At 40.2% G+C, this 16,385-nt stretch overlaps 1 protein-coding gene across 1 annotated transcript in view; it reads left to right on the top strand.

Annotated features, from left to right (window-relative positions):
* myo3a (myosin IIIA) overlaps positions 1-16,385 on the top strand; it is a 336,500-nt gene that overhangs the window by 256,042 nt on the left and 64,073 nt on the right. Inside the window, exon 23 of the mRNA XM_060920858.1 lies at positions 5,367-5,458. Within this exon, the coding sequence (XP_060776841.1) occupies positions 5,367-5,458 (92 nt within the window). The remainder of the gene's footprint in view (positions 1-5,366; positions 5,459-16,385) is intronic.

Genomic DNA, 16,385 nt, shown 5'->3' with positions numbered 1-16,385 from the left:
AAAGACTCCGTGACAAGAGGACTGAACTCAGGGGGTATAAATACACAAACTAATTAAGGACACAGGTGAAGATAATTAGGACTAAACAGGCAATTAACAAAAACACAAAACACAGGAACAGTGGCGGCCTCTAGAGGCCAAAATAAACATGACACGAAAAGGAAATAACAGCGGCCTCTAGAGGCCAAAACAGTCCAAGTCCTAACACCACATGGACAAAGAAAAAGCCTTCTGGAGGATAGCTGTATGGTCAGATGAAACAAAGATTGAGTTGTTTGGCCAGAATGACCACCATGTTCAGAGGGGCACTGTACCAGCTGATGGTGGTGGTAGGATCATCATGCTCTGGGACTGTTTTGCTGCCAGTGGAACTGGTTCATTGCACAAAGTGGATGGAATAACGAAGAAGGAGGACTACCTCAGAATTCTTCAGCATAAACCATCAGAAACTTGAGCACAACTTGGGAGTTACAACAGGACAATGAACCCAAACACGCATCAGAGCTGGTTGTGGAGGATAAAGCAGGCTAATATTAAGCTTAAAACAAGTCCTGACTTCAACCCTGTTGAAAATATATGGACCATGCTTATAAGTCGAGTCCATGCCAAGAAAAAAATTAATTAATTGAACTCTACCAATTCTACCATGAAGAGTCATGAAATATCCAACCAGAATTCTGCCAGAAGCTTGTTCATGGTAAACAAAAATGTTTGGTCAAGGTGAATCTTGTGAAGAGACATTTTACCCAAATATTAGGTGTGCTGTATATTTTTGACCCTGTGTTGATTTCAGCAAACCCAAAGAAAATTAAAACTTGTGCACCAAATTCTAGTGTTTTTTTTTTAATTAAAGAAGTATGCTGTACAATCATTCTGCCACAGAAAAAGAACAGTTCAAAGAAATTAGTGAAAGCCAAAATATTGCCATGACGTTCATATCCAAGATGACATTTATGCTACTGTATGTAAACTTCTGGGCAAAACTGTAACATGTTTCAGTTAATAATTAATGATGATGATTGCATGTGCACATTCTTCTTCTTGTTAAAGTGCATCAGATATTATAAGTTCGGATGTCGTGAGCGTGTAAATGTTGCTCATAATCCTGCGTCTGGTGCTAGGTTTGTGATAATAGGGGAATCGACAAACTGTCCAAATGTCAGATCAAATGTCACTTATTAAATACAACCCCGATTCCAAAAAAGTTGGGACAAAGTACAAATTGTAAATAAAAACGGAATGCAATAATTTACAAATCTCAAAAACTGATATTGTATTCACAATAGAACATAGACTGCATATCATATGTCGAAAGTGAGACATTTTGAAATTTCAAGCCAAATATTGGCTCATTTGAAATTCCATGACAGCAACACATCTCAAAAAAGTTGGGACAGGGGCAACAAGAGGCTGGAAAAGTTAAAGGTACAAAAAAGGAACAGCTGGAGGACCAAATTGCAACTCATTAGGTCAATTGGCAATAGGTCATTAACATGACTGGGTATAAAAAGAGCATCTTGGAGTGGCAGCGGCTCTCAGAAGTAAAGATGGGAAGAGGATCACCAATCCCCCTAATTCTTTGCTGACAAATAGTGGAGCAATATCAGAAAGGAGTTTGACAGTGTAAAATTGCAGAGTTTGAACATATCATCATCTACAGTGCATAATATCATCAAAAGATTCAGAGAATCTGGAAGAATCTCTGTGCATAAGGGTCAAGGCCGGAAAACCATACTGGGTGCCCGTGATCTTCGGGCCCTTAGACGGCATTAAATCACATACAGGCATGCTTCTGTATTGGAACTCACAAAATGGGCTCAGGAATATTTCCAGAGAACATTATCTGTGAACACAATTCACCGTGCCATCCGCCGTTGCCAGCTAAAACTCTATAGTTCAAAGAAGAAGCCGTATCTAAACATGATCCAGAAGCGCAGACGTCTTCTCTGGGCCGAGGCTCATTTAAAATGGACTGTGGCAAAGTGGAAAACTGTTCTGTGGTCAGACGAATCAAAATTTGAAGTTCTTTATGGAAATCAGGGACGCCGTGTCATTCGGACTAAAGAGGAGAAGGACGACCCAAGTTGTTATCAGCGCTCAGTTCAGAAGCCTGCATCTCGGATGGTATGGGGTTGCATTAGTGCGTGTGGCATGGGCAGCTTACACATCTGGAAAGACACCATCAATGCTGAAAGGTATATCCAGGTTCTAGAGCAACATATGCTCCCATCCAGACGACGTCTCTTTCAGGGAAGACCTTGCATTTTCCAACATGACAATGCCAAACCACATACTGCATCAATTACAGCATCATGGCTGCGTAGAAGAAGGGTCCGGGTACTGAACTGGCCAGCCTGCAGTCCAGATCTTTCACCCATAAAAAACATTTGGCGCATCATAAAACGGAAGATACGACAAAAAAGACCTAAGACAGTTGAGCAACTGGAATCCTACATTAGACAAGAATGGGTTAACATTCCTATCCCTAAACTTGAGCAACTTGTCTCCTCAGTCCCCAGACGTTTACAGACTGGTGTAAAGAGAAAAGGGGATGTCTCACAGTGGTAAACATGGCCTTGTCCCAACTTTTTTGAGATGTGTTGTTGTCATGAAATTTAAAATCACCTAATTTTTCTCTTTAAATGATACATTTTCTCAGTTTAAACATTTGATATGTCATCTATGTTCTATTCTGAATAAAATATGGAATTTTGAAACTTCCACATCATTGCATTCCGTTTTTATTTACAATTTGTACTTTGTCCCAACGTTTTTGGAATCGGGGTTGTAAATGGGTTTCTTTTTTGCTCCAGTAATTCCCATGTGGGCGTTCTGGTGGTAATCACTTGATGAATCAGATTTATTATTAGTAGACGACATGAAAGCTGCCTGCTTTATTTGCACAGACCTCACCCACTGTCGCTTTAGATTAGTGTCATTTCTCGGAAATTCATGAACTGATGTCCTGTTGTATATGGATTTGAACATCCAAACACAGCACAGCACTTTCCCATCGTTATTCTTGTAAGATTCCAACAACAGTATTCAATTTCAGCAAGTAAACAAACATGGAGTCAGACATATTTTTTTATCCATATCTTCCTTATTATTACTTTGTTCTAACTAACTGCACCTTCATATTACATGGAGAAAGTCATAGAAGGTATACCTAGTAATCCATAACAGTGTTGTAAATGTAAATCTGATTACCACTTTGAAGGTTTGAGAGAATTACGTACTCGCATACTAGCAACAACAGCAGCACAAACGGTCCAGCTCATTATCAGGACTGATCTGTTCTTTATTTAGAACAATAGAAGACAAAAGTTTACCTTAATCATCATATTTCAATGACAGGAGAGCCTCAGTTATATTTTAATGTTCAGCCTTAAAAAATTTTTAAAAATAAAAAAATCAATTTGGCCTGTCTTTTTAGATTTTTAAGGGTTCTTTTTTACTTTTTGTTTTCTATGTCTACGAAAATACCCAGCCACTGGGGTTGCACAAGCCAGTGCGTACCTTAGTGCCAGTCCCAAGCCCGGATAGATTGGGGAGGGTTGCGTCAGGAAGGGCATCTGGTGTACAGTGGTGCTTGAAAGTTTGTGAACCCTTTAGAATTTTCTACATTTCTGCATAAATATGGCCTAAAACATCATCAGATTTTCACACAAGTCCTAAAAGTAGATAAAGAGAACCCAGTTAAACAAATGAGACAAAAATATTATACGTGGTCATTTATTTATTGAGGAAAATGATCCAATATTACGTCTGTGAGTGGCAAAAGTATGTGAAACTCTAGGATTATCAGTTAATTTGTAGGTGAAATTAGAGTCAGGTGTTTTCAGTCAATGGGATGACAATCAGGTGTGAGTGGGCACCCTGTTTTATTTAAAGAACAGGGATCTATCAAAGTCTGATCTTCACAACACATGTTTGTGGAAGTGCATCATGGCACAAACAAAGGAGATTTCTGAGGACCTCAGAAAAAGCATTGTTGATGCTCATCAGGCTGGAAAAGGTCACAAAACCATCTCCAGAGCTTTTGGACTCCATCATTCCACAGTCAGACAGATGGAGGAAATTCAAGAACACTGTGACCTTCTCCAGGAGTGGACCATCAAAGATCACTCCAAGAGCAAGGCGTGTAATAGTCTACGAGGTCCCAAAGAACCCAGAGTAACTTCTAAGCAATTGAAGGCCTCTCTCACATTTGGCTAATGTTAATCTTCGTGAGTCCACCATCAGGAGAACACTGAGCAACAATGGTGTACATGGCAGGGTTACAAGGAGAAAGCCACTGCTCTTCAAAAAGAACAGTGCTGCTCATCTGCAGTTTGCTAAAGATCACATGGACAAGCCAGAAGGCTATTGGAAAAATGTTTTGTGGACAGATGAGACCAAAATAGAACTTTTTGGTTTAAATGTGTTATGTTTGGAGAAAGGAAAACACTGCATTCCAGCATAAGAATCTTATCCCATCTGTGAAACATGGTGGTGGTAATATCATGGTTTGGGCTTGTTTTGCTGCATCTGGGCCAGGATGGCTTGCCATTATTGATGGAACAATGAATTCTGAATTATACCAGTGAATTCTAAAGGAAAATGTCAGAACATCTGTCCATGAACTGAATCTCAAGAGAAGGTGGGTCATGCAGCAAGACAACGACCCTAAGCACACAAGTCATTCTACCAAAGAATGGTTAAAGAAGAATAAAGTTAATGTTTTGGAATGGCCAAGTCAAAGTCCTGACCTTAATCCAATGGAAATGTTGTGGAAGGACCAAAGCGAGCAGTTCATGTGAGGAAACCCACCAACATCCCAGAGTTGACACTGTTCTGTACGGAGGAATGGGCTAAAATTCCTCCAAGCCGGTTTGCAGGACTGATCAACAGTTACCGGAAATGTTTAGTTGCAGTTATTGCTGCACAAGGGGGTCACACCAGATACTGAAAGCAAAGGTTCACATACTTTTGCCACTCACAGATATGGAATATTGGTTCATTTTCCTCAATAAATAAATGACCAAGTATAATTTTTTTTGTTTAACTGGGTTCTCTTTATCTACTTTTAGATAATATACTTTTAGATACTTTTGTGTGAAAATCTGATGTTGTTTTAGGTCATATTTACGCAGAAATATAGAAAATTCTAAAGGGTTCACAAACTTTCAAGCACCACTGTAAAACCAATGGCAAATCAAATATGCAGATCATAAATTGGATGATCCCCTGTGGTGACCCCTAATGGGCGCAGCAGGAAGAAGAAGAGGAAGAAGAAGTTTTCTATGTCTGTGAATATCAAGAGAATTTTTTTTTTTTTTTTAATTTAAATGTTGCTCAACCTTTTATCCTTTCTCCCTGACCAGGTAATCTTGCTCACACCAAGGAAAAGGGGATAGGGTCAGGGCAATCCAGGTCACGTCAACGCTCTCCTCAGCGGTCTGGAAACATTGTCAAGGTACAGTATATACAGAGCATGATATTTAAATAATATTAGCTGGCATTGAGTGCTATGTCAGATATATTCCATTCAGCTAGCATGATATTGAACGAGTTGAAGAGTAGCTGAATGGAATATACCTGATATATCACAAAAAAAGCCAGCCAATATTATTATCATTATTATTACCTCACCCAGAATGAAGTGGGGCGAGATATTGTAATCAGTGCTCTTTCTTTCTTTCTTTCTTTCTTTCTTTCTTTCATTTGTGTGTCTGTCTGTTAACAATCTAGCATCTAGACAGTTGCTTTGATTGACTTCAAATTTTCAGGGTAGGTGGGTAATGGTCCATAGATTACCTGATTACATTTTGGGGGTAATCTGGTCAAGGTGAAGGTCAAGGTCACCGGAAAGGTCAACCTTTTGGTCAAAAGAACATATTTTCCATTATAACTCAATAACGGTTGCCGATAGACAAATGTTTACTCTTATGAGCATATAGGAACTCCCATATGGCCTTTCATTTATCATTTAGCACAATGATCTTTGACCATGAATGACTTTGAAATGTCAAACTCAAGGTCATGGATTTTCATAGGACTATAATCTGACTGCTGATGATTGAGAAATAAAACCATTATCAACATACAGTGTATTGCAAAAGTATTCATCCCCCTTGGTGTTTGTCCTGTTTTGTTGCATTACAAGCTGGAATTAAAATGGATTTTTTTTTTTTTTGGGGGGGGGGGTGAGCACCATTTGATTTACACAACATACCTACAACTTTAAAGGTGCAAATTTTTGTTTTATTGTGAGACAAACAATAATTAAGATGAAAAAAAAAACCTGAAATCTGGAGTGTGCATAGGTATTCACCCCCCCAAAGTCAGTACTTTGTAGAGACACCTTTTGCTGCTATTACAACTGCAAGTCTCTTGGGGTATGTCTCTATTAGCTTAGCACATCTAGCCACTGGGATTTTTGTCCATTCCTCAAGGAAAAACTGCTCCAACTCCTTCAAGTTAGATGGGTTGCGTTGGTGTACAACAATCTTCAAGTTATGCCACAGATTCTCAATTGGATTGAGGTCTGGGCTTTGATTAGGACATTCCAAGACATTTCAATGTTTCCCTTTAAACCACTCCAGTGTAGCTTTAGTAGTATGTTTAGGGTCATTGTCCTGCTGGAACGTGAACCTTCGTCCCAGTCTCAAACCTCTGGCTAACTCAAGCAGATTTTCCTCCAGAATTGCCTTGTGTTTAGTGCCATCCATCTTTCCTTCAGTCCTGACCAGCTTTCCTGTCCCTGCAGATGAAAAACATCCTCACAGCATGATGCTGCCACCACCATGCTTCACTGTAGGAATGGTGTTCTCAGGGTGTTGGGTTTGTGCCATACATGGCATTTCCCATGATCGCCAAAAAGAGCAATTTTAGTCTCATTTGACCAGAGAATCTTCTTCCATGTGTTTGGGGAGTCTGCCATATGCTGTTGTACAAACTCCAAATGTGTTTTCTTAAGCAATGGCTTTTATTTTCTGGCCACTCTTCCATAAACCCCCATTCTGTGGAGTGTATGGCTTAAAGCAGTCCTATGGACAGATACTCCCATCTCCACTGTGGATCTTTGCAGCTCCTTCAGTGTTATCTTTGGTGTCTTTGTTGCATCTCTGATTAATGCCCTCCTTGCCCGGTCTGTGAGTTTTGGTGGGCGGGGCCTTCTCTTGTCAGGTTTGTAGTGGTGCCATATTCTTTCCATTTTGCTATAATGGATTTAATGGTGCTCTGTGGGATATTCAAAGTTTGGGATATTGTTTATAACCCAACCCTGATCTATACTTCTCCACAACTTTGTCTCTGACCTGTTTGGAGGCTCCTTGGTTCTCATGTTGCTTGCTTAGTAGTGTTGCAGAGTCAGGGTCCTTCCAGAACAGGTTGATTTATACAGACATCATGTGACAGATCATGTGACACTTTTATTGCACACAGGTGTATCTTAATCAACTAATTATGTGACTTATGAAGTGAATTGGTTGGAGCAGCTCTTATTTAGGGTTTTCATATGAAAGGGGGTGAATACGTATGCACACTCCAGATTTCTGTTTTTTCATATTGATTATTGTTTGTGTCACAATAAAACACAATTTACACTTTTAAAGTAGTAGGCATGTTGTGTAAATCAAATGGTGCTCACCCCCCAAAAATCCATTTTAATCCCAGCTTGTAATGCAACAAAACAGGACAAACACCAAGGGGGATGAATACTTTTGCAAGACACTGTATAGGTATAAAATAAGTGCTGCCAAGCGAGGTTTGTTTTGCCTGGCAACACTTATTATTATACATCCACATTCATTTTGGCTGTTCAATGCATCTTTCTCTTTTAAAATTCTCTCTAAATTTTCTGTATTTAATGAAGCAAACCTGGCGGCCATGTTTGTTTACAAATTGCCACAGTCACTCACTAGTGCGGAAGTTTTGTGTCTCCGACATGTGACATCATGTTGTCTTGACAACCATGCAATATCATAAACCATTATCAACACTCATTGAGTAGAGTGATGTAATCCACGTAGGATAAGCGATATGCTAAGAATATTGCATGCGATCGAACCAAATGAATGAAACCCGCTAGGATGGAATAGAATACGTTTTTATTCCATCAAAAAAAGTGTCCTGTATGGATAATAATATATATTAACATCTTTTTTTAAGATGTATGCTTGTGGCATGCACTGAAATTTCTGCCTTTCTCCTTCTGTTCATGTGTTTTGTTTCCTGTCTGATTTATATTTCCTCCTTTATGCACACGTCTCTTTTTCTAAAGATGGAAGTGCTGATGTTGTACAAACTGCTGTCAGTGACTGAGGTAATTACACGGATTTCAGTATCCGCCCACAGGAAATGGATGTAGGATGTTCTGGTTCCATTATCTTTCCCACTGTGTGTGTGTGTGTGTGTGTGTGTGTGTGTGTGTGTGTGTGAGAGATGTATATGTACTGTACCTATATACACACAGTAAAATAAATATGGAGTCCAGTTCTACTGTATATTGTACTGATATAGCATTATTAACAAATCTCTAAAACTTCTAAAAGTTATGTTGATCTTGACATGAGGAAAGTTGCTGGTATTCATAGTCGCGTTACGCACCTTGTTAAGCTGATTTTCTGGGCTCGATGTTTATATTATACACTACTGTTCAAAAGTTTGGGGTCACTTTGAAATGTCCTTATTTTTGAAAGAAAAGCACTGTTCTTTTCAATGAAGGTCACTTTAAACTAATCAGAAATCCACTCTATACATTGCTAATGTGGTAAATGACTATTCTAGCTGCAAATGTCTGGTTTTTGGTGCAATATCTCCATAGGTGTATAGAGGCCCATTTCCAGCAACTATCACTCCAGTGTTCTAATGGTAAAATGTGTTTGCTCATTGCCTCAGAAGGCTAATGGATGATTAGAAAACCCTTGTACAATCATGTTAGCACAGCTGAAAACAGTTTAGCTCTTTAGAGAAGCTATAAAACTGACCTTCCTTTGAGCAGATTGAGGCCCTGTCCACACGGCAACGGATTCAGGTGACTCCGATACAATTGCTTATCGTTTCGGCCTGGCGTCCACACGGCACCGGCGTTTTGGGTGCCCAAAACGCAATCTTTTTGAGAACGGGTTCCAGAGTGGAAAGATCTGGCAACGTTGCCGTTGTGAAGTCGTCTGGATGAGTAGAACGGATTTGTTTACGATGACGTCACAACCACATGACTGTGAGTGCTTCACGCCGGGTAGAAGTGTAACGAATATCACCAGGATATCACCAGGAAAAAGCCTTACAGAGCACTAGTGAGAGTGAAACACGAGCTTGGATATTATTATTATTATTATTATTATTATTATTATTATCATTATTATTATTATTATTATTATTATTATGTTCAGTGTTAGTTCACAGTAGTAATGCAAGAAGCAGAATAGTGACAGTAATAGTGAAGCAAAAACATGCAATTGTACAAACACTGCAGCTCTACAGCAAAATATTCATTTATAAAATGGTCTGATTCTTAACACCAGTAGTGCCAATGATCTTCTCATTGCGATGCGATGCGAGTTGTCAACAAATCCTATAACTTGGTTCATGAAACGCGCTTACAAAATATTTTCACTGTGAATATTTATTGTGTAATGGTGCAAAGTGAGAGAGAGAGAGTGAGAGAGAGAGAGACTCTGCCCTTAGGGCAGAGTCAATCCCGCCAGCAAAAATAGGGAAAAAAAGGAGCGATCTCACCTCTTCAGATGCTGGTTTAAGTCCGACAATACATTCCTCAAAAAGGGCATAGAGGAGCAAATTAATCTATCAACGTGAATCATTCAATTTATTCCTGACCATTAAAGACGCCACCTTCCGCGTAGAATCATACGTCACCCTCGCCGCCATATTGGATAGGTCAAAGCGGAGAATAAAGATTCATGTGCTACCTTTAACTGTACCAACAGGTTTACCGTCCAAATGAGATCACATGGGCTTACCTTTCACAGGTGAGAAACAACAAATTAATCCATCAACGAGTATCATTCAATTTATTCCGGACCATTAAAGACGCCACCTTCCGCGTAGAATCATACGTCATCCTCGCCGCCATTTTGGATAGGTCAAAGCGGAGAATAAAGATTAGCTGCGTTTAACTGTACCAACAGGTTTGCCGTCCAAACGAGATCACATGGGATTACCTTTCACAGGTGAGACTGGAAAAATACTTTTCATTGTATTTGGTCATTATAATGTAATTTTACGAACAGATTTTCCTGACTTTGTGGCTAATATGAAGTCTCGCGCATAAAAGTTTATGTGCATGCGTCCTTACTTCTATTGTTCTGGTATCTCCGAAGGGACCGTCTTACAGCGCCCCTAGAGGTGTGGCATGTGTATTGCATCGTTTTCAGCAAGCGTTGCGTTGCCATATGGACCTGATATTTTACTGATTGTTGCCCATTTGGACGCGATATATTTTTAAATAACATCTCGTTGCCGTTGTCGTGTGGATGTAGCCTGAGTTTCTGGAGCATCACATTTGTGGGGTCGATTAAATGCTCAAAATGGCCAGAAAAATGTCTTGACTATATTTTCTATTCATTTTACAACTTATGGTGGTAAATAAAAGTGTGAATTTCATGGAAAACACAAAATTGTCTGGGTGACCCCAAACTTTTGAATGGTAGTGTACAAATCACTTGCAAATTGTTCACATTTCCAAGGTTGCTAGATTTGCCTTTAATAGAGGCATCTACGATGGACGCTTTTTCACTGGCATTCAAACACAAGCCTGAAAAAAAGAGGGATAGAAAATACAAACTAAAAGAAGGAAACATTCTGTTATTCTTTGGCGTCATATATAATATGATGCAACATAAAAGCAAGAAAACAAACAATTAAAAACACTAATATGATGATGTATGATTGAAGCATTGAAATATAAGATGCAGATTGTTATACACTCACACTCACCGGCCACTTTAATAGGAACTTTTTCTTGATTCTAAGACTCCTATTCTTGGCTGCAGGAGTGGAACCCAGTGTGTTCTTCTGTTGCATGCTGAGATGCTTTTCTGCACACCACAGTTGTAAAGAGTGATTAGATGAGTTATTATATCCTTCCTTCCTGACAAGAAAGCTCAAACCAATCTGGCCATTTTCCTCTGACCTCTCTTATCAACAAGGCATTTGTTTTTTCCACCCACAGAACTGTCGCTCGCTCACTCACTCACTAGATTTTTTTTGTTTTTCGCACCATGCTGTGTAAACTCTAGAGACTTGTGTGTGAAAACCCCAGGAGATCAGCAGATTCTGAAATACTCAAACCAGTCCATCTGGCTCACTTTCTTTCACTGTGACCCATGCCACAGCGAAAGAAAGTCACACAAAAATTGAGATCACAATTTTTCCCATTCTGATGTTTGAACATTGTGAACATTAACTGAAGCTCTTGATTTGGATCTGTGTGGTTTTATGCATCAAGGGATCGGCTGATTAGGGAACTGCATCAAACACTTCTACCAGGTGACACCATAAAGCAAACCGGCTTTATGATCATCTATGTAAGGGTTTATGTAGGTGTCATGTAGCCTTCTGGACAGAAGTAAAGTGTTTTGTAATTCTCATTCTCTCAAAATGAGAGCTCATTGTGTGAGCACTATAGTGAGGTCTTGTCTTCTTTAGAACCCTCGAAGAGAAACCTTGAAGTACATTTAGAAGTTCAGTGCCTGAAACAAACCGACACTTTATACATATTGAAATGAGGCGTCTTTGATGAGGCCGTGAATATATTTCCATGTATTTGCATGGTGAGTCATGCTCTTTCTCCTCTTTAGAAATTCCACATCAAAGATTGCGCCCATTGTTTTCGTAGCGAAGATCGTGGCAGCTGCGCTAACATCTATCACCTGTCTGCATTTTGCATTTGATTGTTGTTCTTCAAATTGTGCTTTACAGAACCTCGAGGTGAGCCTGGTTATACAGCCTGAGGGGTGAATCTGGTAGAGTAATTAATAATAAAAATAATAGCAGAAATCATCCAATCAGAGGAATAAAAAACATGAATCACACATGCACTACTTGTGAAACATAACATGCGAAGTGTTGAAAAAAAACTGTAAATATCACATTACTTTTCTGTAAAAGCTACAATGAAGCTTGAAAAAAATGAATCCATGTACTTACCACAACAATAAGATGCATGCTACCAGTTACGCTCAAGACATACCGTTTTTTTCATGTCTGTATTTTACTCCATCATGTTCCTTCTGCCTTGATCTGTGGCAGAAAGAGTGCAAGGTCATTATTTTGTAAGTGCAATTGTCATTATTTCAATGTTATTTTAACTAAATATTTCATTTTATTCTACCCACATTCAATGGATATGAGCAATCGTGCACTCTGATTGGCTACTCTACTACTAGGATATCAGCTCATATACCATGAGTAGAGAAAAACAAAATGGCGGAGTGTGTTGCTGAACCAACCAAGGATGAAATAAAAACTCGAGTCGAAAAAATCCCCCAAAAATAAGTATTTAAAAGAAACAGAAATAGCTAAACGAGTATAACCCCCCCATTTCCTGTTCAACACTCCAGTCCATTCAGTAGCAGTAATGCACCTTTAAGTTGGTTCGCCAACCGCCAGAAAACCCTAAAGAAGAAGTGTGAAAAAGAAAATGGCAGAACATGTTGCTGAACCATCCAATGACGAAATAAAAACTCTACTCAAAAACAAAACCCCAAAAAATAAAAAAAGCAACAAAATATGGAATAAAAGTATTTGATGTTTTTTAATTTTTCAAGAATTATTATTATTATTATTATCTCATTATCTCTAGCCGCTTTATCCTGTTCTACAGGGTTGCAGGCAAGCTGGAGCCTATCCCAGCTGACTACGGGCGAAAGGCGGGGTACACCCTGGACAAGTCGCCAGGTCATCACAGGGCTGACACATAGACACAGACAACCATTCACATTCACACCTACGGTCAATTTAGAGTCACCAGTTAACCTAACCTGCATGTCTTTGGACTGTGGGGGAAACCGGAGCACCCGGAGGAAACCCACACGGACACGGGGAGAACATGCAAACTCCGCATAGAAAGGCCCTCGCCGGCCACGGGGCTCGAACCCGGACCTTCTTGCTGTGAGGCGACAGCGCTAACCACTACACCACCGTGCCGCCTATTATTATTATTATTATTATTGCATTTTTCACAAATTGCTCCTGTCATTTTGCCGGTTTGTTTACATTCTAAGTGGAAATTATTTTGTCGGGCGTTTTGTATCAAGTTTTTTATTTACTGAATTTGCAAAAAATTAAAATAAAAATGCTCTGTTTCTTGAAATCCAGTGAATGTGGAGAGAATAAAACTATTATTCCACTCAGTCTCATAGTACATGGTTTATAGACAACTCGGTGCTATATGCCTCATTGCCTATCAGCTCATGTACAACTCGATTTCGTGGAATAAATGTTATACACTACCGTTCAAAAGTTTGGGATCACTTTGAAATGTCCTTATTTTTGAAAGAAAAGCACTGTTCTTTTCAATGAAGATCACTTTAAACTAATCAGAAATCCACTCTATACAAAGCTAATGTGGTAAATGACTATTCTAGCTGCAAATGTCTGGTTTTTGGTGCAATATCTCCATAGGTGTATAGAGGCCCATTTCCAGCAACTCTCACTCCAGTGTTCTAATGGTACAATGTGTTTGCTCATTGCCTCAGAAGGCTAATGGATGATTAGAAAACCCTTGTACAATCATGTTAGCACAGCTGAAAACAGTTTAGCTCTTTAAAGAAGCTATAAAACTGACCTTCCTTTGAGCAGATTGAGTTTCTGGAGCATCACATTTGTGGGGTCGATTAAATGCTCAAAATGGCCAGAAAAATGTCTTGACTATATTTTCTATTCATTTTACAACTTATGGTGGTAAATAAAAGTGTGACTTTTCATGGAAAACACAAAATTGTCTGGGTGACCCCAAACTTTTGAACAGTAGTGCATAACTAATGACCAACTCCTCCTTATTTTGAGTTCTCATTATTTTGACACATTTTGTCACTTCACTATTATTCCAACATAAACCGTAAAGTCTATTGATAAAATTTATTTATTGAATATTTTCTTGGAGGCGGCACGGTGGTGTAGTGGTTAGCACTGTCACCTCACAGCAAGAAGGTCCTGGGTTCGAACCCCGGGTCCGGCGAGGGCCTTTCTGTGTGGAGTTTGCATGTTCTCCCCGTGTCCGCGTGGGTTTCCTCCGGGTGCTCCGGTTTCCCCCACAGTCCAAAGACATGCAGGTTAGGTTAACTGGTGACTCTAAATTGACCGTAGGTGTGAATGTGAGTGTGAATGGTTGTCTGTGTCTATTGGCCCTTTTCCACTACCCTTTTTCAGCTCACTTCAGCTCGCTTCAGCTCGACACGGCTCGAGTTTCGACTACCAAAAACCAGCACGACTCAGCTCGCTTCAGCCCTGCTTAGCCCCTAAAACTCGCACCGTTTTGGAGTGGGGCTGAAGCGAGCCAAACCGTGCCGAGTGAGGTTGGGGGCATGAGCAGACACTCCCCTGTGCACTGATTGGTGAGGAGGAGTGTCCTCACATGCCCACACACGCCCCGCGAGCGCGCTGGGATCTGTAAACACCGCAAACCCGGAAGAAGAAGAATTACGAATTACGAGAATTTCTGAAGCCTTATGCGCCTCGCCTCATCTATACGCTCTTGCCAGTATCTGTTGGCGTTGTCGGTGACAACAAGCCACAGCACCAAGACCAGCAACACTAACGACTCCATGTCCTCCATGTTTATTGTTTACTATTCGGGTCATAAGACTACCGCTTAAAAGATCACTGAATCAGTGACATACAGAGCATAGTGGACGAGTTCGCGGAGCGCAAGGCTCGTCGTATGCCCTTCAAATAATGCGCGCAGTAGGCTATTGATGTTTTATTATGAGCCATGTACAGTATGTCGCCTAATGTTTTTTTGTTTCTGAGTTACATGTTCGTTTGAAGGACTTAATGTACAAAATAACATAGTTGCACCCCGTAGTGTTGAAATTGGTAAACACAGTGCATTCAGTGAGGTTTGCACCGCCCTCCTTTTATTTCTGACTCTTCCTGTCACCGTTGCAACCTCTGAGCGCTCATTCGTATGCCCTTCAAATAATGTGCGCAGTATAGGCTATTGATGTTTTATTATGAGCCATGTACAGTATCCTAATGTTTTTTGTTTCTGAGTTACATGTTCATTTGAAGGACTTGATGTACTAAATAACATAGTTGCACCCGGTAGTGTTGAAATTGGTAAACACCGCAGTTGCGGACATTTTGTAGCCTAAAATGATGTTATGATAAGCTTTAATAAAGGGCCCGGTCATTTGCCCCGCCCCCGGCCCGGCTCTGACTTATTCCGCCACTGTCACTGATGTCACTGTTTGCGCTGCTTAACGACATCACGTGACATCCACCCACTTTCGCTAACTCCACCCAATGTGTCCACCCACTTCCAGCCAGCACGGTTCAGCGCAGTTGTAGTCGAAATGCAACTCCAACAGCCCCGCTCAGCTCGACTCAGCACGGCACGGCTCAGCCGCGTTTGTAGTGGAAAAGCGGCATATGTGTCAGCCCTGTGATGACCTGACGACTTGTCCAGGGTGTACCCCGCCTTTCGCCCGTAGTCAGCTGGGATAGGCTCCAGCTTGCCTGCGACCCTGTAGAAGGATAAAGCGGCTAGAGATAATGAGATGAGATGAGATGAGATTTTCTTGGAGTAATAATCACACTCATTCTGTATTCTGATAGTCAGGAAGTCAGATGTGCTTTAGACCAGACGGAAATGTTAAGTTTCCCCTGTGAGGTCAACATCCCAGATTTTTACCTCCACCAACTTTGTTGGAGGACATTATGTTTTCACCTTTGTTTTGTTTGGCTTGTCTGTCTGTTCCCAATGTAACTCAAAAAGCAGTGAACAAATTTTGATGAAATTTGGAGGACAGGTGATCCATGGGCCAAGGAACAATTGATTAGATTTTGATGCAAATCCAGATATGTATGTGGATCCAGAATTTTTTGTCTGTTCCCAACATAACTCAAAAAGTAGTGAACAGATTTGGATGAACTTTGGTGGAAAGCTGGGTCATGGGCCAAGGGAGAATTGAACACATTTTGATGCACATCTGCGTATGTACAGTGGGGCAAAAAAAGTATTTAGTCAGCCACGAATTGTGCAAGTTCTCCCACTTAAAAAGATGAGAGAGGCCTGTAATTTTCATCATAGGTACACTTCAACTATGAGAGACTGAATGGCGGAAAGAATCCAGGAAATCACATTGTAGGATTTTTAATGAATTAATTGGTAAATTCCTCGGTAAAATAAGTATTTGGTCACCTACAAACAAGCAAGA

This window comes from Neoarius graeffei, chromosome 5 (genome assembly GCF_027579695.1).
Source record: "Neoarius graeffei isolate fNeoGra1 chromosome 5, fNeoGra1.pri, whole genome shotgun sequence".
Taxonomy (NCBI): domain Eukaryota; kingdom Metazoa; phylum Chordata; class Actinopteri; order Siluriformes; family Ariidae; genus Neoarius; species Neoarius graeffei.
The sequence above is the reverse complement of the archived record's forward strand: the minus strand, read 5'-3'. Positions and strand labels throughout refer to the sequence as shown.